The sequence below is a fragment of the Eublepharis macularius genome, chromosome 2, assembly GCF_028583425.1.
Source record: "Eublepharis macularius isolate TG4126 chromosome 2, MPM_Emac_v1.0, whole genome shotgun sequence".
Classification (NCBI taxonomy): Eukaryota; Metazoa; Chordata; class Lepidosauria; order Squamata; family Eublepharidae; genus Eublepharis; species Eublepharis macularius.
Window position 1 is genome coordinate 80491687 of NC_072791.1, and position 27125 is coordinate 80518811.

General features: G+C 38.9%; 1 protein-coding gene across 3 annotated transcripts in view; it reads left to right on the forward strand.

Annotated features, from left to right (window-relative positions):
- PHF21A (PHD finger protein 21A) overlaps positions 1–27125 on the forward strand; it is a 315804-nt gene that overhangs the window by 58834 nt on the left and 229845 nt on the right. For all 3 annotated transcript variants that reach the window (XM_054971002.1, XM_054971004.1, XM_054971003.1), the window contains exons 2-5: positions 10946–10987; positions 12191–12347; positions 22794–22826; positions 24256–24321. In XM_054971002.1, the coding sequence (XP_054826977.1) occupies positions 12294–12347; positions 22794–22826; positions 24256–24321 (153 nt within the window). In that variant the 5' untranslated portion in view covers positions 10946–10987; positions 12191–12293. The remainder of the gene's footprint in view (positions 1–10945; positions 10988–12190; positions 12348–22793; positions 22827–24255; positions 24322–27125) is intronic.

Sequence of the window (27125 nt, forward strand, 5' to 3'; positions counted from 1 at the left end):
TAGTTCCTTTATTAATATGCTGGATACTTCATTTAAACCAGTGATTTTTCTGAGTTAAATTAACTGTTTTTCTTGATAACTTATTAACTTTGATTTAAATTTTTCTACTCTATAGAGTAGCAACCTAACATGTAACTTAAAGGTCTCTAGCTGTATTAGTATTCTTGCTTTAGTACTGACTTTCTTTTTTTTTTTTTTAATAAATTTTTTATTAAACATTTGTTGCAACATATCATTTACAAACAAAAGCATTTTTCAAGTCAAGTCAAAAATCCAATCTACAATACAGTATAAATCTTATATTTTGAAGAATATCATTGATGCATCCTTATGACAACTCAGTTATGCTGTTAGTTTAATAGAAGGAAAGGTAACCATTGTTTGTCACAACTTGGAATATTTTTGAGTTGGGTTGCAGATTGTGTTTTTCTATATATTCCAAAAAAGGAAGCCATTTGTCAATAAAACCGGTGTTTTCTGTGAAATGTTCTGCATTTTGTATATCGTTACTTATTTTTTCTAAAATAAAATGGTTCCAAATTTTGGAAAACCAAGTCTCAATTGTTGGTGGTCTCTTTGCTTTCCAAACTGTCGCGATAGCACTTTTGGCTGCAATCAAGAGTGAAGCAACGAGTTCCTTTCTAATCTTGGGAATGTACAGGTTTCCCCATAGGTCTAAAAAAATCAGTTTCGGCTCAAAAGGAATTTCATAAGTGGTGATATCTTTAATTTTCATTAACACCTCCTCCCAAAATTGCCTAACTATTTTACATTCCCACCAGCAGTGAGCAAAGGTTCCCTCCTCACCGCAGTTTTTCCAACATTTAGGGGACGATCTAGTTGATATTAGTGCTAGCTTTTTGGGAGTTAGGTACCATCTATGTATCACTTTAAAAGTTTGGAGTTTAGTTACAATGACTTTTGAATTAAATATGCCAGATGACCATATCTCCTTCCAAACCTCTGGGGACTTTTCAATGGAACAGTCCTTGCTCCAGCTGTTTTGGCAGCTGAGCTGTTTATTCTCCATTGTGTTTAACAGTATTTTATACAATTTAGCTATCATCCCTTTTTTTTGATATGAAGACAAGTTTAGTATTTGTTCAAATTCTGTCAGAGGTTCTTTCATGATGTTTCTTAGTTTTATTTTCTCTGTCATGTGTGAAAGTTGTAAGTAGCTAAACCATTGTAATTTTTGTCCTAGTTTTTCCTCTATTTCTATCTTCTCTATTAGCCCCGACTGTGTGGCGATATCAACTAGTCTGGTAACTTTTGCCTGTCGCAGACTCAGAATGAGTGACTGATCCCACCCCGGCGAGAACCATTCTTGATTTATAAATGTCGAAAATCTAGACAGTTTTGGAATAATTTTGATTTTAAATTGGTCCCACGTCTTCAATATAGACGATAGCATAAAACTATTTTTGATACCTTGTGGTCTATTATTCGTTTTATTCCAAATTATGTCCATGAGGTCCCAGTGTTGTAAAGAGGATTGTGAGATCTTAATCCAATCCGGCAGAGTGGAATTAGATGACATTTGTAGGAGATTGGCTAGTCTTGCTGCTGATTGATATAAAAATAAATTCCGGGTAATTGAAACCTCCATTTATTGCTTTCCTCCTCATAGTTTTAAAGGCAATTCTCGGGTGCTTGTTTTGCCAGAGGAATTTATTAAGCAGTATTTGCCATTGTGCTATTAATGATCTGTTTATAGTGAGAGGGATCGCTCTGAACACATAGAGAAATTTTGGTAATATAAAAGCTTTTATCAAATGAAATCTATCATACCACGTGAGTTTTAATTTATTCCAATTAGCAATGTCTGATTTAATTTGGTTTGTTAATTTGAGGTGATTTAGTTTTACCAATTCGTTCAATTTAGGAGAGATATTAACACCCAAATATGTTAAGTGTGACGGGGACCACTGAAAACTATACAATTCATTTATTTGTTGGGTCATTTTGTGATGGATATTAATAGTAAGGTAGTAGGATTTTGTTTGGTTGATTATTAATCCTGATATTGCTCCAAAATTTATAAGAAGAGATGAAAGGTGGGACAACGAATTTAGTGGTTCAGTCAAGTAGAGTAACATGTCGTCCGCGAACAAACTGATTTTGTATTCTGTGGAGCCAACCTTTATTCCCTTTATATGATTATTTTCTCTCAGGGCAGTTGCGAAGGGTTCTAGAGCAAGTGCAAATAATAGGGGAGATAAGGGGCAACCTTGTCTCGTGCCTCTTTTAATGTATATGTTTTCTGAGTACATAGTGTTTATCTTGATGTTTGCTATTGGTTGATGATAAATCGCACTAATTATAGTTAGAAATTTTTCTCCAAATTCCATGTGTGACAGTGTTTTTAAGAGGTATGATAGTTCTACCGAGTCGAAAGCTTTTTTGACGTCTAATGATAACAAAATAGCCTCCCTGCTTTTGTGATTACAGTGATCTATAAGGTTTAAGGATTTATAAATATTATCTGTAATGTCTCTTTTTGGTATAAATCCTGACTGGTCTGTGTGTATGTAGTTGGATATAAATGTGTTTAGACGATTCACTATGATGGAAGTGAAGATTTTATAATCGTGGTTGAGCAATGATATGGGACGATAGGATGCAGCTTTCAGAGGGTCCTTTCCCTGCTTATGGATTACAATGATGTCAGCTCTTTCCCAAGTAGGTGGCATTTTACCCTTGTCTAGAATTGAGTTGGCCAGATTAGTTAGGTGCGTTGCCAGTAGATTTGTGTATTTTTTATAAAATTCTGCCGGATAGCCATCTGGCCCTGTAGCTTTGTTATTTTTAGCATTTTTTATTGCATTTGTTGTTTCCTGAATGGTGATGGGTTTGTCTAGAAGTTTTCGGTGTATGTCCTCTAATTTCTTTAGACTTTTTAGTGAATTTAGAAAGTGAGTTATTTTAGCTTGGTCAGGGTTTTTTGTAGAGTATAATTGCGTGTAGTAGTCTTTGAAGACCTTAAGAATTGATTGTGATTTATTCTGTAGTACATTTTTACTGTTATAGATTCTGTTGATATGATTTTGTGATCTTCTTTGTTTTACTTTATATGCTAATAAGCGAAGAGTTTTTGGTGAATTGGACCAGTGTGACTGCTTGACCGCTAGCAACTGTTTATATATCGCGTGACTTTCCAAGGTTTCTAGGATTTTCCTTTGTGTTAAAAGTTCTTTATATGTTTTTTTGCTACCTGTTAGTTTATGGTTGATTTCTAAAGTCTTAATATTGCTTATTAACTCTTGCTTTTGTTTCAGTTTTTCTCTATTTATTTTAGCTGTAAGGGCTATTATGTGACCTCTAGACACTGTCTTGATTGTGTCCCAAAGTATATGCATGCCAATTTCTTCAGATAAGTTTTCTGCGATAGCTGTTTCTATTATTTTCCCAATTTCTTTGGTTGCATATTGGTTGAATAATAAGTGTTTTGGTAGGCACCATTGTTTACTGTACTGAGTTTTGTCGTCCAGGTTTAATGTCATTGTTACCCATGCATGGTCTGAGATCGTATTACTTCCTATTCCAGTTTCCTCTACTTTGTCTATCGTGGTATTGGAGCTTAATATGTAGTCGATTCTTGTATATGTGTTATGTCTTTGCGAAAAATATGTGAAATCCTTTTCTCCTTCGTGGTAGTGCCTCCATGTGTCTATTAGATGATATTTCTTTAAAATAGTTGCTAGTTTTGTTGTTTTATGAATGTTTTTTGTGTGTAGTTTGTTGAAGTTCGATTTGTCTAGTTGGTGGTTTATTATGTAGTTTAAGTCACTTCCGATTATCAAGTCTCCTTCCTGGAATGTAGTTAATTTTTGTAATGTTTCCTCTATAAAGTCTAATTGATTTATATTTGGAGCATACAACGAGGCTAGCGTGATTTTATGTTCCCCTATTTTCCCTTTAACAAAGACGTATCTGCCTTTTTTGTCCTTAAGAGTTTTGGTATGTTGGAATTGTATGTGTTTTGTAATTAGAATGGCTACACCCCTTGATTTGGAGTTGCCAGTCGCGTGATATTGTGCTTGTAGCCACCTAGCTTTAAGTGAATCAATATTGTTATGCCGCAAGTGGGTCTCCTGTAGAAAAATAATTTGTGCCCTAGTATGGGTTAAGTTCGAGATTACTCTCCTTCTTTTTATTGGGTTCCCCAAACCTCTGACATTAAAAGTTACAGCTTTGATTTTAGAACACATTTCTGAATTGGGTTGTAATAATTACCTGTGTCTTACTCTTTATTTTTATTTATTTATTTATTTCTATTATTATTATTATTATTATTATTATTATTATTATTATTATTGTTTTACTATTACTAGTGTACCACTCTAAAGATTCCGATTTGGCATTGTAGTTTTATAATCCCTATTGTAATTTGAGTTTTCCCAATTATATGCAGTCTTTCTTTATAATACCGGTTTTTTTGATTAATCCTTCTCAAATAAAAAGTACAATATCTATGTCTGTTTTACTTTCTTTTTAGACAGTATAAAGGTTAATAATAATGACCTTAAAAGATCAATCAATAGTTTAATGTTGTATCACAACTTGTAACTTCTTAATAAAGTATTGTATTATAGTTATTAACAAGGTGTTACTGATATCACTATGTTTTCCCTAATATGTTATTTCAAAAATACTATGTCTAACCACACTCTTCAAATTAATTTATAGCTATCATACATTACCATCTTTCCTTTCTTCTTGTACTATGAACCTTTCAGATCTTTAGAGTACAGTCCAGGTGTACCAATTATACCCCTCCCGCTCCTAATCCTGATTCGGTTCCTTGCCGTATATACACCTTGTACTATTATTCTTTCCCCCTTTTATGGTCTTTCCTACTATTATCTTCTCCCCCCCCTTCTTTTAGCTTTCTTTCTTTGTTGCGATCTACAATCTGCTTTGAATTTATCCTTTCCCCCTCCCCCTCCCTACAGCCACCCCAACCCCCCTCCCTTTTCTTTTACTCTCTTCTTTCCCCTTCTATGCTAGTAAGTTTTAACAACAACCTATAAAATGTGAACTTTAAATACTTTTTTTTAAATACATATGTATATATCTATATGCTTATATAATTTTTCTTTATTTTTTCCCTTGTACTAATTTTTTTTTTTAGTTTTTTTTTTTTATTATTATTATTATTTTTCCTTAGTCTTATTGTTGGAATTACTAACTATATAAATCTATTTGTCTACTATATGCCGTTTATTAACTATCCCAAAATCCTCCCCCTTTCCCTTTTCCTCCCTCCCACCCTTCCTAAGACCACTTTGTACTATAATGAATTGAGTAAAACCACTTAGTGGATTATAAAATCAATGTTCTATTTTGTTTTCCCTTTAAGATTTATTCAATTTTAACTCTCTCAAACTGGTGAGTTAACTTCACTCACCGGTTGTGGAATTCAACCTCCCTCCTCGTCCACTTATGAGAGCTAAATAAAGTTATATGAGCTAAGTTAAGAGCCCCCCTCCCTCCCCCACAAACCTCTAAATTTCTACCTTTATTTACAAATACACTACTTTTCCTGCAATCAATCTGTTATACTAACGAACATTTACCAGCACGTTGAGAGACAGCGATAAAAAAAAAATTAAGTGTCTCTGATGGGGATCTTGCTCCCTTTCTGAGGAGATAGTAGATCAGAGGATTTTCTCTTCTGGTTTTGCTTGGTCGTCTCCATTGGAGTTTCCAGTCCAACTGCATTCAGTAGCTCTAGTCCCGTGTCAACATTCGTTGCTATATACCTTTTGCCTTGGTGAAAGACCATAAGTTTGCATTGATCCAGCCATTTATATCTTCTGTTCGCTCTTTGCAGAGTCTCAGAGATTGGTTTAAGTTCACGTCTTTTGGCAAGCACTTCCTTTGGAAGATCAGCGAAAATATATATCAGTTTGCTTTCATATTTAAATGATCCCCTTATTCTGGCTTCTTCCATTATCTTCCTTCTTGTCCTTTGATCTGGTATTTCGATGATTATATCTCTCGGACGCTCTTTATTTTTAATTTGGTGATAGGGCCCCACTCGGTAGGCTTTTGTGATATAGGGGTAGACTCCTTCCTCAAGCTGTAATTGTTTAGCTAGCCAGTTGGCAATGAAGCTTGTGAGATCTATGTTATATGTGTGCTGTTCATCCATCCCCCTTATTTTAATCTGATTTTGTCTGGCATTCAGTTCGAGTTTCATTAGTCTGTCCTGTTGTTCTGTAATTATACTTTGCATGTCGGTGACTTCCTGTTGAGCTTTCACACTCACTTCCATAGCTTTTTCCGCTGTATAATTAACTGATTGTAGATCACGTTTTATATCTGTGAGTTGTGCTGTGATCGGGCTAATGAGTTTGGCCATTTGGTCTATAATATCTTGCCTTAGTTGCACTAGTTGGGGATCCAAATAATTTTCTGGTAAGGTTACCTCAGTGGCACCTTTTGCCGCGATTTCCGCCATTTTTTTTCCCTCCGTTCTGCCGCGTTCCTTCCCTGTCGGCTCTCCTGAGGCCACAAAGAATGCTTGTAAGTTTTTCACCGCCTTCGGATTGTTCTTCTTTTTCTTGATAGAGTTCGTGAGCATTATTTTCCTTGATTTATTTCCCCTCGTAGTGTGTCTTAGCGAGGTTTTAGGGTCGGGAGGGTCAGAGCGCTCTTAACATGCGTCCATTCCTCTCCGCCGCGACGCCACGCCCCCTAGTACTGACTTTCTGATATCTGTACTTATTTTTATTTAGAATTAAGATTTTGCAGTGAATGGTATCAGAGTATATCTTCTTCCTTTTTCATGGACTGCTTTTTTTGTTACTCATTCTGGCTCCTGTTTTAGAGTGGGAAGGATTCTAGAGGCCAAAATAGTCATGAATGAGACCATGGATCTCCGTAAGACTGCAAATGGTAAATTATAGACATGTGCTACTGTGATCTGCATGCGTGAAAGAAAGAAAAGAGTATATAGCCCTTCAAGTCCTGCTCAATTTTTCTAATTGAAACTGGGTTCTACAAGCTGCTAATAGATTTAAAGGTGTGCTTTTGAAAACTACTTGTTTTCCTTTAAATACTAATGGTGAAAACAAGTAGGGGCTGAAAGATTAAATTGCTTTTCTATACAGCCTCAATCCAAATTGTGACTGTACGGGCCCTTTACAGAGTGATGGAAATCCATGTTATCTGTCACTTCTGTTTTGGCCCTTGTATTATTTGTGGTATGCATACTGGGTAGTACTCTAAGTGTAGCTCAATGGAACAAAAAGTATATGGGGGAATATAAGGACTAGTTCTTAATGCAGTGGAGAATCAGGTCTTAGTGTATAAAGAGAAGAGAGCTCTCTTGCTGTAGTATAGTTGTAGCTGCTTAGGTAAGATGGAAATAATAGATTTATTTTGATATTTCCATTTTTGTGGAAAATAATGTATTTTCAAATCTCTATTTTAGTGAAACAGAAAGGGCTTAAGCTTTATCACAGGGACTCAAATTAAAATTCAGATATTTTAACTCTTATTTTTTCATTGTCTGAAATATGTTGCTTGTTTTCTAGATAATTAGCTTAGAAGGGTTTTTTCCAAGTTGCATTTGAATGTAAATTGAAATTCAATTAAAATGCTGAAAAGCAGCATTTTAAAATTTGTTGCTATTAAATAAAATTGCGTTAAATATGTTGGATTGCACATAAATGAAAGGAGAAATGTTTCTGTTAAGCAGAAACTGACAATAGTAATTAAGGCAAAAGCTTTTTCTGTAAAAGAGAAAAAAAAGTAAGTCCAGCTATCTTTGAAGTGAAAACAATTTCATATTGGTCCTTTGTTATACTTATAAAAGCTAGGTGCCTGCTTTCTCACTTATTTGCTTGGATTCATGGACCCACTGTGATATCCATACATTCTTTAAAAAAATGTGCAACAGCCCAGTCTGCACCCAAATCTTCCCTAGCTTCCTTGGCAAGACTGCTATGTTACAAAGTTATTTGGTGAAAACTAGGTAGTGAGGATGTCTCTTGAACCCATTAAAATACTATAAGCGCTGCAAAAGTACATGTACCCACTTTCCTAATCACAGAAACTCAAAACAAATCAGCTGTATATTAACTGAGAAGAATTAATGTGTGTAGTTATGCTCAGTAGCCTGTTGTAACAACGGCCAGGCTGTTCCACTCAAGAGTCTTCTAATCTTTGAGAGCCAGAATTAATATAACTTTGAACTTATTTCTGCAGCTTCAAGCTGGAAACTGAGATTTATGGTGGTGGGAAATCCCATTTCCACTTGCCCACAGGGCCAGCCACTAGCCAGCCTGCCCACCTGCATTGCTGCTGCTATTGCTCTTCCTCCCATTCTCTTAGCTTACGCAGTGGTTCCCACTCCTCCCCTGCCCATCTACAGTGCTTCCACCTTGGCAGCAAGGGGCAGAGTGGGTTCTGCTCCCCTCCCTGTGTCCACTGTGAAGAGGTAGCCATGACAGGGCTGGTGCTGGTGGCAGATGTTGGGGAAGTGGCAGCTCCCACTCCTCACTTGCTCCCCTGCCTGCAGAGGAGAGGCAGAGGCAGCGGGACTGGTGTCAGTGGCAGGTTCTCCTGAGGCTCTGTTTCTCTGGTTCCTCTCTTCCTTGCTCGTAATAGACTTACATTGTCTGCACGAATGCAGGCAGTGTTCCCATTTTCAGAGGTTTTCACATTTTTCTGCAAACATGGAGGGGTGCCCCAGGTCTGCAGAAAAATACTCCTTATCTCAGCTATTATGGGTTCAGCATTAGATATAGGATATCAAGCTGAGTTTATAGATTTATTATCTTGAAATAAAAATCAGAAATTCTCAGGATTTAGTAAGTTTTATCACTGCACAGATCCACAGTAAAAACATTTTTACTTTAATCTATGCTGTGTTCCATACTGTGCTGTATTAAGAAGCTGTACCACTGTAAAAGGCTTCATAAATACATGAAAATTATTAGTTTTAAAGACATTTCTGCCCCACCTCTTGAGAGTCCTGCTTGAGGCAGCTTACAATTAAAACAACATAATATAAAAACAAGCCACTGGACGTAAACTGAATAAAAACTATCCATAAGACAGAAACAGAGCATTTAAAAGTTGGTAAGATAAAACCCCTGATTACAACAAGCTTGGGTAAAAAGATGTATTTTGGCTTGTCTTATCAATGAAAGTAAATTAGGTTCCAGGTGAGCCTCAAGGGGGAGGGTGTTTTAGAGACGAGGTACCATGGCAGAAAATGTTCTGTCCTTAATTGCTGCTTGGCAGAACCCCCTAATCCAGGCTCTTCTCTTGTTTTGGTACACAAAACAAAGTAGCAGTCAGTACAGCTGACAGATCAATAGGGTTGCCAACCTTCATGTGGGGGCTGGAGTTCTCCCAGAATTATTGCTGACAGATAGAGATCAGTTCCTCTGGAGAAAATGGCTGCTTCTGAGGGTAGATTCTATGGTATCATATGCCTGCTGAGCTCCTTCCATTCCCCAAACTCTACTCTCTCTAGGCTGTGCCCCCAAAGCTCCAGAAATTTCTTAACCCAGAGTTGGCAACTCTGTATAGCAATTACCTGATGTGACTGCTGTGGTAGGTTCTAGTAGCAATCTTCATAGCTGGTTGAGTTGAAGTTCATTGAGTATTTTATTATATATTACAGATTATGGTGGCCTTTTGACTATGAAGAGTAAAATGTTCAGAAATGAATAACTCGATGGTCAGATCTGAATTAAACATTATGTATTAGCCCGAATTGGATTTAAGCTTTTGTGGTAGCTGTGGTGTTTGCTTATGATATGCTGGAAGAGCTTGCCAAGATATGAAATGTTCTAGTTCTTTTTTCTGGAAAGTTTGAAGAAAAATAGTTTGCCTACATAGTATGATGCATGAATAGGGCTATGTCTTTACATAAAGTACCTCAATTCAGAAGTCATATCTGCTCTTGATATGAGTCACTACTCTAATGGCTTGACAAGAATTTGAGCAGGAATTTGCCCAGAGACCTGGCCATAATCTTGGGCCATTTACATGAGATGATGGAATTGGTGAGAATGTTCTGCTGGTTCAGAGAACCATAGAATTAGGTTTGCTCTTCTGGAATTTGAATGAAAAATTACTCAGACTGTATTGTATACACTTTTTAAATTTTTCCGGAGTAGGAATGAAAAAAAGATTTCAGTATCAAATGTGTTAACTGCTGCTGTTTTTAAAAAAATGTTTCAGTACCACCATTAGTAGTGTAGTCCTCTGTACTCCATCAATGTTTTCTTCCTGATATAATGTATATTTTACATGAAATGTTTAAATGACCTCAGCTGGATGTGTATGAACTTGTAAAGGCTGGCTTTGGATTTGGATGTAAGGTAACCATGCTCAGGTCCTTGTTCTTTCATGAAACCCTCTCAGGTAGTACCAAACCACTTTGCTGATTTCTGAACCCACTCATAGTTGCAGTCACCACCTAGGTACCTGGAGCTTTGGCTTCAGCTATGCAATAGGGTACTTTTATATAATTCATATTCTTGCTCATAATCCTTTGCTACATTAGGATCCAAGCTTCATTTGTATGCACACCTGTTTCCCTTGAATCAGAAAAAGTCTACAAAGTTGATTACATGTAGTTTGATTAAGATGTACTTAATCTTAAGTTTAAGAAGTAGCCTTTAAGTTAGAAAAACAAAGTTTACTTGGACCTAGTAGTGTAGGGGGTAGAGTCATGACTACCTTGTTAACTGATGACTCTCCTTGCCCAGCTTGCCTCATGCAATTGTTTGTGCCAGTTGGCAATGAAATTTTGAACTCTAGCGTAAACTGCAATAGGGTTTCCTTCTGTATTAACTTGCTTCTCTCATCTTAATTTCTTTTAAAGGTATTACTTGGCTGTCTTCTGAGCGCTTTTTCTGTTTCAAACCCATTTATTAATTGTACTGTCAGTTGATTCTTCCTTATTTCTTCTTCGTAGGGTGGATGCAGAGCTGAAGACAATACTTGTTTTCTGAAACTAGTAAGTTTTTTTTAATTGTCAAAGTGAATTCTAGGCAACTATATTAATCGGAATGTATATTTTGTCAAGTACGTATCCATAAAACATTATTAGAAGCAGGGCATAAAACTTTAATATATATTTGACAAGTCCATGTCAAACTTGAAAAAGCTGATGGAAATTAGAGAAGTCAGAATTTATTATGATTTTAATATTAGGCTTTTATTCATACAACTGATTTAGTTAGCTGTTAGCAAATATTTTTAAAAGTTGGCTTAGCTCCTGCCATAAACCACCACTGGTGGAAGGATTTGTGTCATTGGAATGCAACTTTCTTACCTGCCTGTCCTGTTGCAGCCCAAAATGCCCCTGAAATGCTGTTCCTGGGGGACAAGGGGGATCTCAGGAACATGGCTGGGGGGGGGGGGAGGTGTCAAAGGTTTGCTGTGTGTGGGGAGGAAATCAGTGAAAATGGCTCCATATTCTGTCTTCAGAAATGCTAGGAGCGATCCAGCCCATATTTATTTAGCATGTTTTCCAATTCAGTGTAACAAAAGAAGTAATCTTACCAGCTTCTTGTTAAAAGTAATTCTATTTTCAGGAAAACAGTGATGAGCCTTGCCCCTCCCCATATGAGCCAAAGGGCCTTTAAGATTCTCACAACAAAAATTGCATTCTCCTCCTCAATGGAGGCGAGATCTGTGGCTGCCAGGATAAGATAGTTTTCTGCAGCACTCCCTGTCCCTATGGAGTGGGCTGCTAGTTGTAGTAAGGACTGCCTCTTCTTTCATTCAGTTCAGGCAGCTGTGTTATTTAGATGGGGCCTTTCCTGGCTGGTTCTACTGGTGCTTAATTTTGTTAATGTTTTTAATGTGTCATGTTTTTGGTCACCACTACTTTACCAATTTTATTGTAAATGGTTAGAGCAGTGAGGAAAAGCAGTACAGTAAAAAATAAACACAGTTCCTAGAAGCAAGTTCAGTTTAACTCAGTAGGATGAGTTTCCAAAAAGAACATGACCTTCTTAGGTCTGAGCTTGTAGAACAGATATGTTGTAAGGGATGCACTTGGGTAGGCACATCTATTAAAATGCATCAGGATAAAAGGCAAAGATCATGTTCTTGTGAAACTTGAATATTGTGTTATAAATGGTGGGTTGTTTATGAATTGGGTTTTCAAATTTTCCTTCCTCTCATGATAACCATAAAATATATTCTTCTTTAGTAACTGTGTAAAGAAGAGACCTTTTCCTTTGCTCTGAAGTAAGCATTGAAGGTGGTGGGGATCTAATAACCTCGACAGCTCAAGAGAGTGGAGAAGTTAGAGAATGGAGTTGCAGACTCTGCAGGAGGCTTTAAAAGTGGAAATACAAGTTCACCAGGTAAATGGGTATTCTCTGCTCTGTGTACCTTATTTGTAGAGTGTAGTGAAGATAGTTTGTCTTCAGTGAGATCTGCTCATAGAGCAGACCTTACGAAGTTGAAGTTTTTGGCTTTGCCCTCCTGCTGCAGCCCACTGACTATGTCATCTTTAACCTTTATTGTACAGCTTGCACACATATAACATCATAAAGAACGGAAAGTGGTTAAGAGCGCGGGACTCTAATCTGGAGAGCTGGGTTTGATTTCCCCACTCCTCCACTTGAAGCCAGCTGGATGACCTTGGGTCAGTCACAGCTTCTAGCTCTCTCAGCCCCACCCACCTCACAGGGTGTTGTTGTGGGGATAATAATGACATACTTTGTAAACCGCTCTGAGTGGGTGTTAAGTCATCCTGAAGGGCAGTATATAAATAAAATATTATTATTATTAAAAAGTAAGCCGTAAAATCCACTACAATGGTCAATGCAGAAGACTTGCAATCTAACCTTAGGACTACACAATGCAGGTGTGCGCATGGTGCTTGAAGTTGTAGGGTGAAAAAAAATGGAGCCATATTTGTCTTCTAGCAGAATTTGGAAACAACAATATAACTAGGGTATGGTCAAAATGCAATGCCAAAAGGAGGGACCAATCAATCCAAGAAGACCATACAAAATTCTTATTACCAACTAATGCACAGTTAAAGAATCCAGTCCATTGCAGCCTTGGCGAAATAAGCTGGAGTTGAGGAACGGAATACGATACTGCATACTATAAAGGCTGGTGAAGAAGCAGGGTACAGTGAAACGGGGAACGATCGAAGCTGGCATACCCATTGCCAATCTCCCGCCAGGAGCTCCCTTGGGGGTAGTACGGAGGGTAGAAACAGCTTTGCCGCGTATCAATGATTTTGCAGCTAAAAAGACTCTGTGCCTGTGAGAAACAATAGAGAAAGAAATATAACTTTAAGTATTGCAGTTTGCTGTTTGATGGACAGGATTTTCTAATTGTACATTGCCGCATATGGAAGTTGGTGCGGCTATGGAGATTTTGTACCTGTGAAAAATAATAGAAAATAACGTGACTATAAGTGTTGCAATTTATTGTGTAATGGACTGGATTCTTTAACTGTGCATTGGTTGGTAATAAGAATTTTGTATGGTCTTCTTGGATTGATTGGTCCCCCCTTTTGGCATTTTAGCAGAATTTGACTTCCGACAGATTTAGGGGTAGTTGAAAGCTCCTATGACTGCTGTGTTCAGTCTCTTTGAAAATTTTGTGTGAGCTGGTCTACGAATTTATCATCCCAAGTTTTCTGCCTGGCTTAGTGGTCTATAGCAGACCCCCACCATAATTATTTGAGTCCAGTGCCACCTTAGAAACCAACAAGATTTTCAGGGGATAACTTTTGAGAGTCAAAGCTCCCTTCCTTAGATACCTGAAGAAGAGAGTTTTGGCTCTGGAAAGTTTATCTGGAAAGTTCTGCTGCTGACAAACACAGGTACCTACCTAAAACTACTCCCACCATAATATCATCATAATATTTTTCCTTTTATTGTTACCCAGAGTCTTTCATCTGACCTTCCATGCTCAGATTTATGTATTTCCTCACATATAATGTTACTTCTCCCCGCTCCTTCAGTTTTGGTCTGTTTCTTTAAAACAGGACTGCTTTATACCCCTCAGTCTCAATATTCCAATTGTGAGTTTCTTCCATCAAGTTTCAGCAATGCCTATTAGGTCATAGCTCCCTTCGTGTATTGCCACACTCATACGGATTAGAGCACATTATACTTAGTGATAACACATGTATTCTAGTGCACTTTATATGAACTCTGTATGAACTTTATTGTGTTTTTTTCTAACTTGTTGTATAACTACACAGGTGCTCTCTCATCTTGGACAGGTAATTAAAAAATAGTGGACAGTACCAGACAAATGTTCTCTAATCATAGAATGGACCAATGATGATCTGCTCACTTAACTTCTCCTGTTATCTTTACTGATTTATATATCTTATCTTGTGGCTGAGTATAGTGTCACTTTTTGGAATGTCACATGATTGAAAATATGAATAATTAAGTCTTAAACCAATCATAGCTTATCTATGCTATCACATTAAAAAGATCTTAGATTTTTGTATAAGATAATATATAAAAAGTACTAACCCAGATAGCAGATCAGAGTTCTGGCTGAAATGAATCTCATGAAGATCTAGGTGAGAAATGTGTGCTATGGGAACCTTAATGCATTTCATAGTAAAACTGATTGATTTAAACTTAGAACCAAATCTAAAAACAAATGAAGAAATCTTGTTCAAATTCTAGCAAAAGGTACAAAAAAATGCTATTGTGGAGTTGGATTTAGATGTCCTTAGACTGTTCTCCAACCTGAGCCTTTCTGTGAGATGTTCTTTTTTCTGTACCCTTTCTGAGACTCCTTTTTTGGACCAACATCCAACATCAATACTAGCAGTCAAAATCTAGATTCTTCAGTAGTGAGGCCCTTTAGCTTCACTCTTCATGTGCTACCCAAATATGGCTGGTTCTTATTCTGCCTTACTGAGTGTTGTGCTGCTTGTTCAGTTTCACCCCATTTGAGTCCCAAGAACAACTTCTACAGCTGCAGCTTCAATTTCAGTACCAAGCTGGATCTTCATTGGTACCTAGATCATTAGCCATGGTAACCAAGCCTCCTGGCAGAAATCCAACTTCCACTGATTTTGTCTCTACCACTATCAATGTCCATTTGACCACCAGTAGAAACACCAGCTCCAGCATATCCCCACCAAGACTTTCTTGGTATTCATAATGGTCTGCCTCGCCTAAGCAAGGGTTTTCCCCAGGTTTTGAGTGAGAGCGGGACCACAAGTGACGCCTGACACAGGTTGGACACTTGCCAGCTTCCCTCAAGTTTGGATGGAAAATGTAGGAAGCTTGGCGGAATGTTGGACAAGTGACAGTTGAAAAGTCCATTGGACAGCAGTCGGAGAGTCAAGCTGCAAGACCAGGATGCCTACATTTCCCATCAAAACTTGAGGGAAGCTGACTAGTGTCCAACCTGTGTCAGGTGTCACTTGTGGTCCCGCTCTTAGATAAACTTTGAACTCCTAACATTTGGCTCTTATTTCTGAACAGCAGTCCCTATCACCAGGTGATGACATCTGTCACTGAGCAGATGATGAATATGGTAGCTGCTCTGAGACTCCAGGGTTTTTTGCCAAGCTTCAGAAGAAAATGATGCAGTCATTGGTTCATTCAATCTGAGTCCCATACCTCAGTGGATCTTCCTGTGTTGCCCAAAATTCTACAGTTAGCCAAGAGTTATTAACTCAAACCTGCCTGTATAGCCCCAACACTAAATAATTGGGGACTCTGTACAGGATTGAATAAGACAATTGATTCTCCCTTTCCCACCCTCCAGTGAACTCCAAGGTGGTAGAAGCATTACCACACAACATTCCACACTCACAGACAAGGGAAGGAGGTTACAGGGTCTTGAATGCAAAGTATATAGAATACACACTATATACTATGCTGTGTCCTTTAAAGCTGCCAGCTGCCTCACCTGCAGTTTCGGTGAGGCGAAGTATTGCCTGCATTTGATGGTATACAGGAAGAAGTGAAGACCTATAGGTGCTGCCTTTTTTGTGATGAAGTGCTCAGTCTCATGAGACAACAAATCCTCGCAATAAAGATTATAGCAGAGTGTGCAGCAAGGCAGATTGCTTAGATCCATAAGCCTGACACGTTAAGATAGAACAAGATAGGTAGCTATGTTAGTCTGTCTGTAACAGTAGAAAAGAGCAAGAGTCCAGTAGCACCTATAAGGCAAACAAAATGTGTGGTGGGGTATGAGCTTTCATGAGTCGCAGCTGTTCTGAAGAAGTGAGCTGTGACTCATGAAAGCTCATACCCTACCACAAATTTTGTTAGTCTTATAGACTCTTGCTCTTTTCTACTGACACATTAAGTTAGAGTATGTATTGAAGACCTACCTTTCAAAGGGGGTGGCCACTTCAGCTCCAGAACTCATGAGACTCTGGAGAGACATAAAAAATTAAGGATCATAGCAGAATTGATGGTGATTGCCTATCCTGTGCAGAGGTATTTCTATCACTTTTCCCCATCTGTCACCATGTATCTTTTTCTTCCAGTTTGGGAAGAGAATAACCTCCAACTGCTAGGTCCTAACCAGTATGATGGGTATGCAGCTAAGTTCAACATCCTTCCTTCAGACATAGTGTTCCTTTCTATCCACATTCTTCAACAGGGGATGGATTCCCTGCTGCAGAAGGAGCCAATAAAACCTACATCTCACTCCCAGAGAGGCTTGGGTTTTTAGAAAGATGGAGGTCTGTGTCCCAACATTGATCTCAGGGTTCATTGAGATCAAGTAGTTCTGGAGAGTTATTCTGGTTTCCATCCTGCCCCCCCTTCCAACCAGAGCCTTGGTTCATATCTGTTGACCTCCAGAATGCCTACTTTGACAACTCCACCCAATCTCACCATCGATGATTTCTACGATTTGTTGTGGGTGATGGGCAACACCTTACATAAGTAGTGGCTATCAGCATCTCCACTGGCCCAAGGATTTTCATCGTATATGGCAGTAACTGAGCACACTTTCTGCATCAACCTTCAGTTTTTCTGTAGACAGATAGTTGTTTTCCCATCCTTTCCTTGCTCATAATGTCAGAGCAAAGCTTCTTACCCCTAGGATTATTAGACCTTCTCAATAAGAAACTTGCTATTCATTTGGATTTGCCAATAGGTCAGGCATACTTTCACCTACTACTATCAACAGCTGTTCAAGCATATACATCACTGTTTTGATCTTGTAGCTATGTTGATTTCAGTGGTAAGGTTTCTCACCAGACCACTACAAATTTGGCTTTTTCACCAAACTGATACTGAACTTCCAGGACTTAGTTCTCAGTATTTCTAGTTACTTCAAGCACTCTCTGTACTATAGACACTGCTTGGATGAGAGTGTTCCATTCTCTCAAGCCTCATCTCACTCTGACAACAGATACTTCCCTCTGGAGCTGGGACACCCTTTACAACATGGACACTCACAGCAAGCCATGGTCATCGCAAAAAAGGCAAATGTGTTTCAGCTATATGGAGCTTCTAGTGGTGTACAAAGCACTTGTTGCTGTTCTTCCTAGACTGCACAGCAAAATGGTATAGAAGGCCACTGACTTGCAAGGTTGAAACAGTATCATACGTGCTTATCAGCCTTTCCAAGAGGTGTATCCAGTGTGGATCAACTCCATTGCTATTCGTGTTTCAGGGCAGGACAACATCCACGCAGGCTGCCTTAGTTACCAGGGCACAGTGGATCATTAATGGGAGCTCAACAACAGATAGATGGATCTGATGTTTCACTGATAGGGCCTTCTGCGGGTTGACCTATTTGCCACTGCTCTGAATGCCAAAGCAACTTAGCTTCCCACTGTGGATAGTATCAATCTATTTGCCCTCTATCTTCCATCCTATAGTACTTAATCCATCTTCAGTCTATAGGATTGATGTACTCATAGTCCAAAATTGTATACTTTTTGCCATGTCAAACAAGTATATTACATTGGAAAAGCTGTAGGTTAATGCACAAAACCAGTGTGGTATAGTTTTTAGAGTGTAAAACTAAGATCTGGGAGACCCAGATTCAAATGCCCACTCTGCCAGGAAAACTCACTGGGTGGCTTTGGGCCATCACACAGGCTCAGCCTAACCTGCCCCACAGAGCTGTTGTGATGAAAAACGAAGAAAAAAAAACAATATGAGGTGACTTGGGTCCCCATTGGGGATAAAGATGGAGTATAAATGAAGTAAGTGAACAGTTAACATAATACAGTGACTCAGGGATTGCTAATCTCCATTCTATCTATCATTTGCTGGATTTGGCAAGGGTACACACATTTTAATTCCTAAGCAAATCTTCTAAAATTATAGAATGAACAAATATAGAACAAATAATGTTGAGGGACTAAAAAAATTAAAAGGATACTCATAATGGGAGAAAAGTTCACACACAAATGTCCAGGAGCTACATGTTACTGAGATATACAGTTTGCATTATAAAATTGTTTTGCACATTTCTTTATGTTTGGAAAAAGTGATTATAGAGGGGGCAGAGAACAGCCAAGGAATTTGCTTTCTTTTTAGCACAAAACAGGAAACTTAAGGTTTAAGTTCAATTTCTGAAAGAATCAATCTTCTTTTTGTTTGTAAAGTATGCAAGTTTTAGGTACCCTATCCTGTGTTAATTAGAATAGTAACAGCCTGTACTCTGACTTATGGTTTAAAAGGGTCGGGGGAGGGGGAGGGAATGAAAGAGAAGTCAAGCTGTTAGTTATTGAACAAACTTGAGAAATAAAGAAATTGGAGACAGAAAAAGAGATTTGAAGATCAAAATGAAAATGTAAGAGAAGGTCAATGTCCCTCAATTTTGTTGGGTCAAATTCTAGTTAGTGCTTATTCCGTAAAATGTGTTAGTGTAAGGAGAAAATGAAACTTATTTTGGGCTTTTTTTTCTAGAGCTTTGGACTTCTGATTGTCATCAAGCAGACCTTTCTCTTTGTCAAAACAAAGACAACATAGTTTCTTCATGATAGAGCAGTAGAGAAAATTTAGTGAATAGCTCTGTAATTTGTTTTCTCTTGTATCCGGAGTCTTTCTTTGTGAATCTCTCCATCCAATGACGACAGTGGCAAAGTTTCTTAATGTGGATCATAGGGATGTACGATTTGGATTTCTGATTTGGGAAAAATACCTGAATTAGACCTGATTTGTAATGATTCGGGATTTCCAAATTGGCCAGCATGCTGGCCCTGATTTGGAAATGCCAAATCAAAGCTTCCCAAAGCGATGTGGATCACTTTGGGAAGCTTTGGGGTGCTTTCAAACTCCATGGCTGGCTCCAGCTGACTGGCGGGGGATCCCCAGCCAGCCAGCTGAAGTTTAAAGGGTCAAGCAGTATGAAAGGGCTCTTTAAACTTCAGCTGGCCAGCGGGGGGGGGGTTCCCCCCAGACAGCCAGGTATGGGCCAGCTCTCCCCCCTCATCACCAGAGCCTCGGGAGCGCTGTCAGAGGAGGGCAAGGAGAGCCCTCCAAGCCAGAAAGTGCAGTGTCAGGCTAGCAGCACCTCACCAGCCCAGCATCAGCAGTGATGATGAGTGCTTGCAGGAGCAGGACTGAGACAGCTGGCAGGTGCATGATGCAGCACAAGTGACTGAGCAGCGTGAGGCTTAAAAGCAGCAGAGAAGGGAGTGGCTGTGTGGAAGCAACATGTCCGCTTACTACTGACCTTGCTGCTGTGTTTGGAACTCATTCTCTTGTCTCTGATCTTGGCCTGTTATTGTGGAATTGATTCTGGAATTACCCACTTTGGACTTGAAGCTGTGAACGCTGTCTAACCTGTGCCTGAACCTTGGAACTGTGATTTGTCCTGCTCTGACAGCTTGGGAATTTCCTCCTGCCTGCTGCCTCTGTGAGTCTGTAAGTGGGACAGTTTGCTTCCACCCATCTCAATTAACATTTCTTCAGCAGTGGGATGGAGGAGGCTGCCAGCTTTGTTGATTGGGCTACTCAGAGCCAAGTGCTACAGACTCAGATAATGCAGCTCACCCAAGCTCTGGTTGCAATTCAACAGCAGCAAGCAGCCCATGTCGCCCCCTCACTTGGGAAAAGCCCAGTGAGCTTGCCTGAGAAGTTTGCTGGTGAAGTAGAAGAATTTCCTGCTTTCCTTGCTCAATGTAAACTGTATATAGAATTGCGTGATCAAGACTTTCCCAATGATAGAATGAAAGTGTGCTTCATTTTGAACGCTGGGGCAGGCAGCCAGATTGGCTACCCCACTGCTGACTCATGAGTCACCTCTGTTGCGTAATTTTGCTGACTTTGTGACTCACATGAACATGGTATTTGCCAACCTTTGAAGGCTGAGAAGGCTAACCAACATATTAGGAGCCTCAAACATGGGAAGGGAACGGTGGCCACATATACAATGGAGTTTCAGCTGATAGCTCTGGACCTGGGCTGGAATGAAGCTGCCCTAATAGACCAGTACCATGAGGGGCTGTCAGAGGAGGTACTTGATGAGGTGGCCAGGGTGGATGATTGGAAAGTTGGAAATGCATGGGAAGTGGTCTGGCCACAGCAGAAACCATGTTGGCCTCCCTCTGCTCCACTGGTCGTTGGTGCCCCTGGTAGGCAATTGAGGGCAGCAAAAGGGCCCCCATGGATGAAGAACACTCATCTTCACTTATCAGAAGAAGAGAGAAGCAGATGCCGTGCTCTGAATCTCTGCCTGTACTGTGAAAGCGTGGGGCATAATGCTAGTTGCTGCCCAGAGAATGAAAACTGTCCTGCTACCAGCAACCGACCCCAAGCCTCAACTGAACTCAGGTCATCAGGGGTAAGGCAGATTGCAGGAACAGATGGCCTACCCAGTGGTCCTTGACACCTTCTGATCCCAGTAAAGCTGCAGTTTCCAGATGCACGTTGGCTATTGGTGTACACAATGATAGATTCTAGTGCCTCCCAGTGTTACATGGATGCCCAGTTTGCTACTTAGCATCTAGTCACCTTGAAACCTAAAGGAACACCCACCCTAGTGGAGGCCATCAATGGCCAACCACCATGTTCTGGACCCATCACACAGGAAACTGAACCGCTGTTCCTACAGCTTCAACATCACCAGGAATGGCTCTGTTTTGATATAGTTACAATGCCTCATTTTCCTATCATGTTGGAAATGTCTTGGTTGGAACTCCATAATCCAGTCATCAATTGGGCTCAACAGGAATTGCGGTTTGAAGTCGCATGCCCACTTACGTTGCACCCCAGCTGTCTTGGGGGTGGCTGCCTAGCCAGCTTTGCCATGCTTCCCAGAAACATACGCGGATCTCCGAGATGTATTTGAGGAAAAAAGAACAGATCGGCTACTACCTCATCGACCATATGACTGTACCTTTAACCTGTTGCCTGGAGCTCCTTTTCCAGCAGGTCGGCTATATTCCCTAGCAGAGCCTGAACTGGTGGCCCTCTGGAATTTCCTGACCAAAAATCTACAGAGGGGATTCATGCGTCCTTCTATGTCACCCACTTATGCTCCTGTCCTGTTCGTGAAAAATAAAAGCAGGGAGTTGCGGTTATGCAATGATTATTGGGCACTAAACAAGATCACCATCATGGACCAGTATCCCTTCCCCTTATTCCGGAACTTTTGGAGCATCTGAGGGGAGCCAGGGTGTATACCAAGCTGGACTTCCGCGGTGCGTACAATCTGGTGCACATACATCCTGGTGACAAGTGGAAAACAGCTTTTGCCACCAGATATGGCCAGTTTGAGTACCTGGTAATGCCATTTGGTTTGTGTAATGTACCTGCCATATTCCAGCGTTTTATGAACAATATATTCCCGGATCTCTTAGACAGGTTCCACATTATTTACTTAGATGACATCCTAATCTATTCTCGGGATGTGGCCAGCCACACTAAGCATGCACTGACTCCGACAACACGGCTTATCCCCACTTATTTCACTTGATGGGAGGGGGAGACAAGAACCCCCTCGACCCCCTCCCATTGGCTGAAATAAGCAGTGGGGCAGGAAGTTTCGATGTGCTCTGAATCTTCGCAGAGCATACTGTAGTGGGGCAATAAACGGTTTCTGAAGTGGCTTGCCACTTTGCAAATCACTTATTTCCGATTTCCCCCTGCTTCAGAAAATTTAAGCTTTCTGTCCCTGCACACTCCTAGTGGATCATGTTGTACTAGCTAAGCCCATATACAGGCAATTCTGTAGTTTTGAAATGTGCAGTTTTTGATTATACAAATTCCTGGCTTTTGTATCTGAGATGATTCCCTGTGTTACTGATGCGCAAAGTTTGTCATGATAGCTTTAATATTAGGCTACTCAAACAAATAACCAAATGGCTGAAGTCCCTTTCTCTAAAATGTTTAAAAGAAATGTTTTAGCAATCCCCCCCCCCCATTCCCATTAGTTTAAGGATGTAGATAATGTATTGTTGAAGGCTTTCACGGCCGGAGAACGGTGGTTGTTGTGGGTTTTCCGGGCTGTATTGCCGTGGTCTTGGCATTGTAGTTCCTGACGTTCCACAGTGTCACTGTGACACTGAGAGATCTCTGTCTTTTGGTGCTACACCTCTGAAGATGCCAGCCACAGCTGCTGGCGAAACGTCAGGAACTACAATGCCAAGACCTCGGCAATACAGCCCGGAAAACCCACAACAACCATCGATGTAGATAATGGTTGTAGTAATATGCTCTCAACTTTTAAAAAAGCAGTGCATGTCTGGACACATAAGATTATGACGTTATTTTTGCATGTAGTAAGCTATGATTTTAAAATTGACAATTACACAGTGGCACTTGATTAATTTTACTTTAGTAAGCCATTCAAAACATTAATGTCTGTCTCCTCCTTTTCCTCTTTAGAAACTGGTTGCCCAAATGAAACAGGATCCACAGGTAAATATTTTGTTCATACTGTTCCTCAAGCCTGAATACAAGAATTCTGTGTTGCATTTCATTTGAGTATTTTTTCAAAGTGAAATAGAAAAATGTGACACATTTAGTGTGGGGGTAGCATTATAAGTGTCCCAGTTGGTTCTTTTTGACAGAACAGTCATCTTAGATTCTTATGAAGAATATTGAAAATCCATGCTTGCATTCAAATAGATTACCCCTTTCCCCCCATATCATCCCATAAGCAAGGTTGCCTTTTAGTGGTACATCTTGCTTAAAGAATCAGTCTTTAAGTTGGAAGGGGCTTTATAGACCATCTAGTCAAACTTTCCTTGTCTAATACAGGAAACAGCCTAAAGCATCCCTGACAAGTATTTGTCCAGCTGCTCCTTGAAGACTGCCAGTGAGGGTACTGCCAATGTTTCCACCTGTTCTATGTGCACATAGGATGCTTTCTCAGAGTTGTGTGTGTCCAGTATAATATATCAGAACTGGGTTTTTTGACATAAAAAAATAATAAATTTCTGCAAAAATAATGCCAGATTTGTCAAAATAAGAGATACAGGTTCATACTGCATTGTTGGTATTGTAGACTACAAAATTTTATATTAAGTAAACATTATAAGCAGGTGATAATTTCTAGAATGTAGAAAGCACATTAATTGCAAGGGAACAGTTATGCATAATGTGGTGTTAAAAGGACTGTAGTAATTTGTAGCTTTAAAAAAATATAAACTAAGACCTAAAAAAGAGACAATAAATTATTCTTCTGAATTAGAGATGAATGGTCCAGCTTTGTGTGTTGTATGATGGTTAATATGTATTAATTGGTGTTCATTGGTATGCTCATTTTTCTATGATTTGGACACATATATTAAAAATGTGTGCTTGCTAGAACTATAACATTTGAAGTGCATACCCCCCTCCCCAGTTCACTCATATACATAGAAGACTAACATGCTAAGGTGTTTGGAATACATGAGATGTTGGTTTCGTATACTCATTAATTTTTTGAGAGATGCAGCAGCTGTTGGAGGCAGGATGTCTCTTTTCTGACTGTAAGAGATTTTATGCTAAATGTATCTTTTAGAATCATTTTACTTTTCTTTAGCACGGTCTCTCAGATTAAAAAAACCCTTTGATTTCACTATGTTATAAAGCACTTTGAATGCTTGTTTAAACTTTTAGTGAATGACACTTCATAGTATGTCTTTACCAGCAACCCCCAAAATATCTAAAAAGAACCACTAAATTGAGTGTAGGGCAACTCAGATATGCTTCACTTTGAAATAATTAGGCAATCTGATAGGCTATGCAGCTAGAGGCTGTTTTTATTATTTATAGTATACTTAGTTTGTTTAACATCTTACTATCATTTTTGTTAACGAGCAGAATAGTTTTCTCACAGATATATATATTTTTTTCTAATCAGAATGCTGATTTAAAGAAGCAGCTTCATGAACTTCAAGCCAAAATCACAGCTTTGAGTGAGAAACAGGTAGGGAAACTGGTATATTTTTAACACTGTGTTCTAAAGATATGTCTCCCCCCCCCCCAAAGAACTGCAAAATGTCTTCATGTGTGAAAATAAGTGTGGGAAGCCAAACACTTTGGATCATATTTAGCAAAACAAAAATAACTATTGGTTGTACTGGTTCTGGATTAAATGAAGTTTAATGCTGTATGGTGTTGAAAAATGTGGTGTTAGAAAGATGTCCTTTGTGAAGTACATTGTGGGAATGGGAAGAGAATGGGAATATAATCTATCCAAAGGGTTTTGTGTAGATCCAGAACTTTGACAATATGCTTGTGGGAAATTACTCATTTTAATTATTATTATTTTTTTTAATAAAATTTTTATTGGAATTAGAATCGTAATTTCACATTACAATCAATTCCCGTTTCCCAATTTCTAACCCCCTCCCTTTCCCCCCTTTTTTGTAGACTTCCAACAGTTTTCCAACCCTTTGTCCCTTTTCCCTTACTCATTTTAAATTCATCTATCTAACAAACATATACTTTCCCTTTAATCTAAGCAATAATTCTTTAACTATTTTTAACACTCTGTACCCTATCTTTAAGTCCCTTCTTCCGTATTAGACAAACAATTTGTCCCTTTTTCCATAATTTCATAATTTCCTGGTTTCAAATATTTCTATAAACCATATACCATATAAACCATATAATCCATGCATTCATATAAGTCAACCAATTTAACTTATATTCTGTATATTACTTTTTCTACATATCTTGTCTTCATTCTACTTTAGTTATATTTAATTATATTATTAATTTCCTCTTTCTTTAATTATACATCTATATAACTATCGTCAAAAGTTATCAATCAATTTGATCCATATGTTTCTTCAGGTAGACTTATTCCGTTTAACATGTTACACGTTTATACCAGAAACAATATTAATTAGTCGGTCCTTATAGTTAGTTATTTTCTATCCATATTCTATATATTTTCCTATATATAACAATCTAACAAGATAACTGCTTAGACATTTTCATTTCTCTCTCTACCCTCCGGTAAAGTCACCCCCCTCTACATTTTGTCCTGTTTCAATAGTTCTCAAACTGCCACAGTTCTCCTCCCACCTCCCATTTCTTCAACACATATTGCTTCAGCTTCTCCCAGTCTGTGTTGAACTGTCCTGGGTCCAGATTTCTCAATTTTCTTGTCATTTTGTCCATTTCGGCCATATACAGCAATTTGTAAGTCCAGTCCTCAATAGTTGGCACTTCTTGTACTTACCATTTTTGCGCATACAAAAGTCTGGCCGCTGCTGTCATGTAAAATAGCAATGTTCTATATTGGGCTGGAATGTTCTCCATTCCCAAGTTCAGTAGCAGGAGTTCTGGGTTCTTATTGATTTGAAATTGTAGAATCTCACTTATTACTTTTATAATTTCTCCCCAGTACTGCCTAGCTACCTCACACGTCCACCACATATGGTACAGAGAGCCCTCATGTTTTTTACATTTCCAGCATTTATTAGAAGTGTTCGAATTCCCTAGCGCAATCTTCTTTGGTGTCATGTACCAACGATAAATCATTTTGTAAATGTTCTCTTTAATATTAGTACACGTTGTAGTCTTCATTGTGTTTTTCCACAAGTGTTCCCATGCCTCCATTGTTATTTCTTTGTTAAAATTTATGGCCCACTTCACCATTTGTACTTTAACTATTTCATCTTCAGTATACCATTTCAACAGTACTTGGTATACCTTGGAAATTTCCTTCTTATCCTCTTTTAAAAGTGTCTGCTCTAGTTCTGAATTCTCTGTTCTTATACCTCCCTTTGCACAGTCCGAGTTGTAGAGATCTCTGATCTGCCTATACTGAAACCAGTCATAGTTGGGTGATAACTCGTCCTGTGTCTTTATTTTAAGTTTGGAAGATTCTATTCGGGTTATCTCCTTATATGTTAAACACTGTTGCTCAGTATAGACAGCTCTCGGATCTATTACTTCATATGGAACCACCCACATGGGGGTTCCTTCTTGTAGAAAGTCTCTGTACTTCTTCCAAGTTGCAAATAGGCTTTTCCGTATGTAATGATGTAAGAACATAGAGTTCACTTTCACTTTATCATACCATAGGTATGCATGCCATCCGAATATTTTTTTATATCCCTCTAGGGCCAATAATTTCTTATTCTTCAGCGTCATCCAGTCTTTCAGCCACACTAGGCAGATTGCATCATAATAAAGTCTTAGATTGGGCAGTTGCATTCCGCCTCTTTCCTTTGCATCTTGTAAAACTTTCATTTTCACTCGAGGCTTCTTGCCTGCCCAAACAAAGTCTGATATTTTCCTCTGCCATTTTTCAAACTGCTTAGAGTCTCGGATAATTGGTATTGTCTGTAACAAAAACATTACTCTTGGTAACACGTTCATCTTAACTGCTGCAATCCTTCCCAACCATGACAAATTCAATCTATTCCATTTGATCAAATCTTGCTCAATCTGAGTCCATAATTTTTCGTAGTTATTTTTGAATAGATCTATATTCTTTGCAGTCAGTTCAACTCCCAAATATTTCACCTTAGTTGTTACTTCACAGTCCGTTATTTCCATTAACAGTTGTTGTTTTTGCTTAGTCATATTTTTGCATAATATCTTTGACTTCTTTTTGTTAATATAAAACCCTGCCAAATCTCCGAACTCCTTGATCTTCTCTATCACTTTTGGCATATTCTCCATTGGGTCTTCCACAATTAACATTATATCATCCGCAAATGCTCTGACCTTATAAGAAAAGTCTTTTATTTTTATTCCGCGGATTTCTTCATC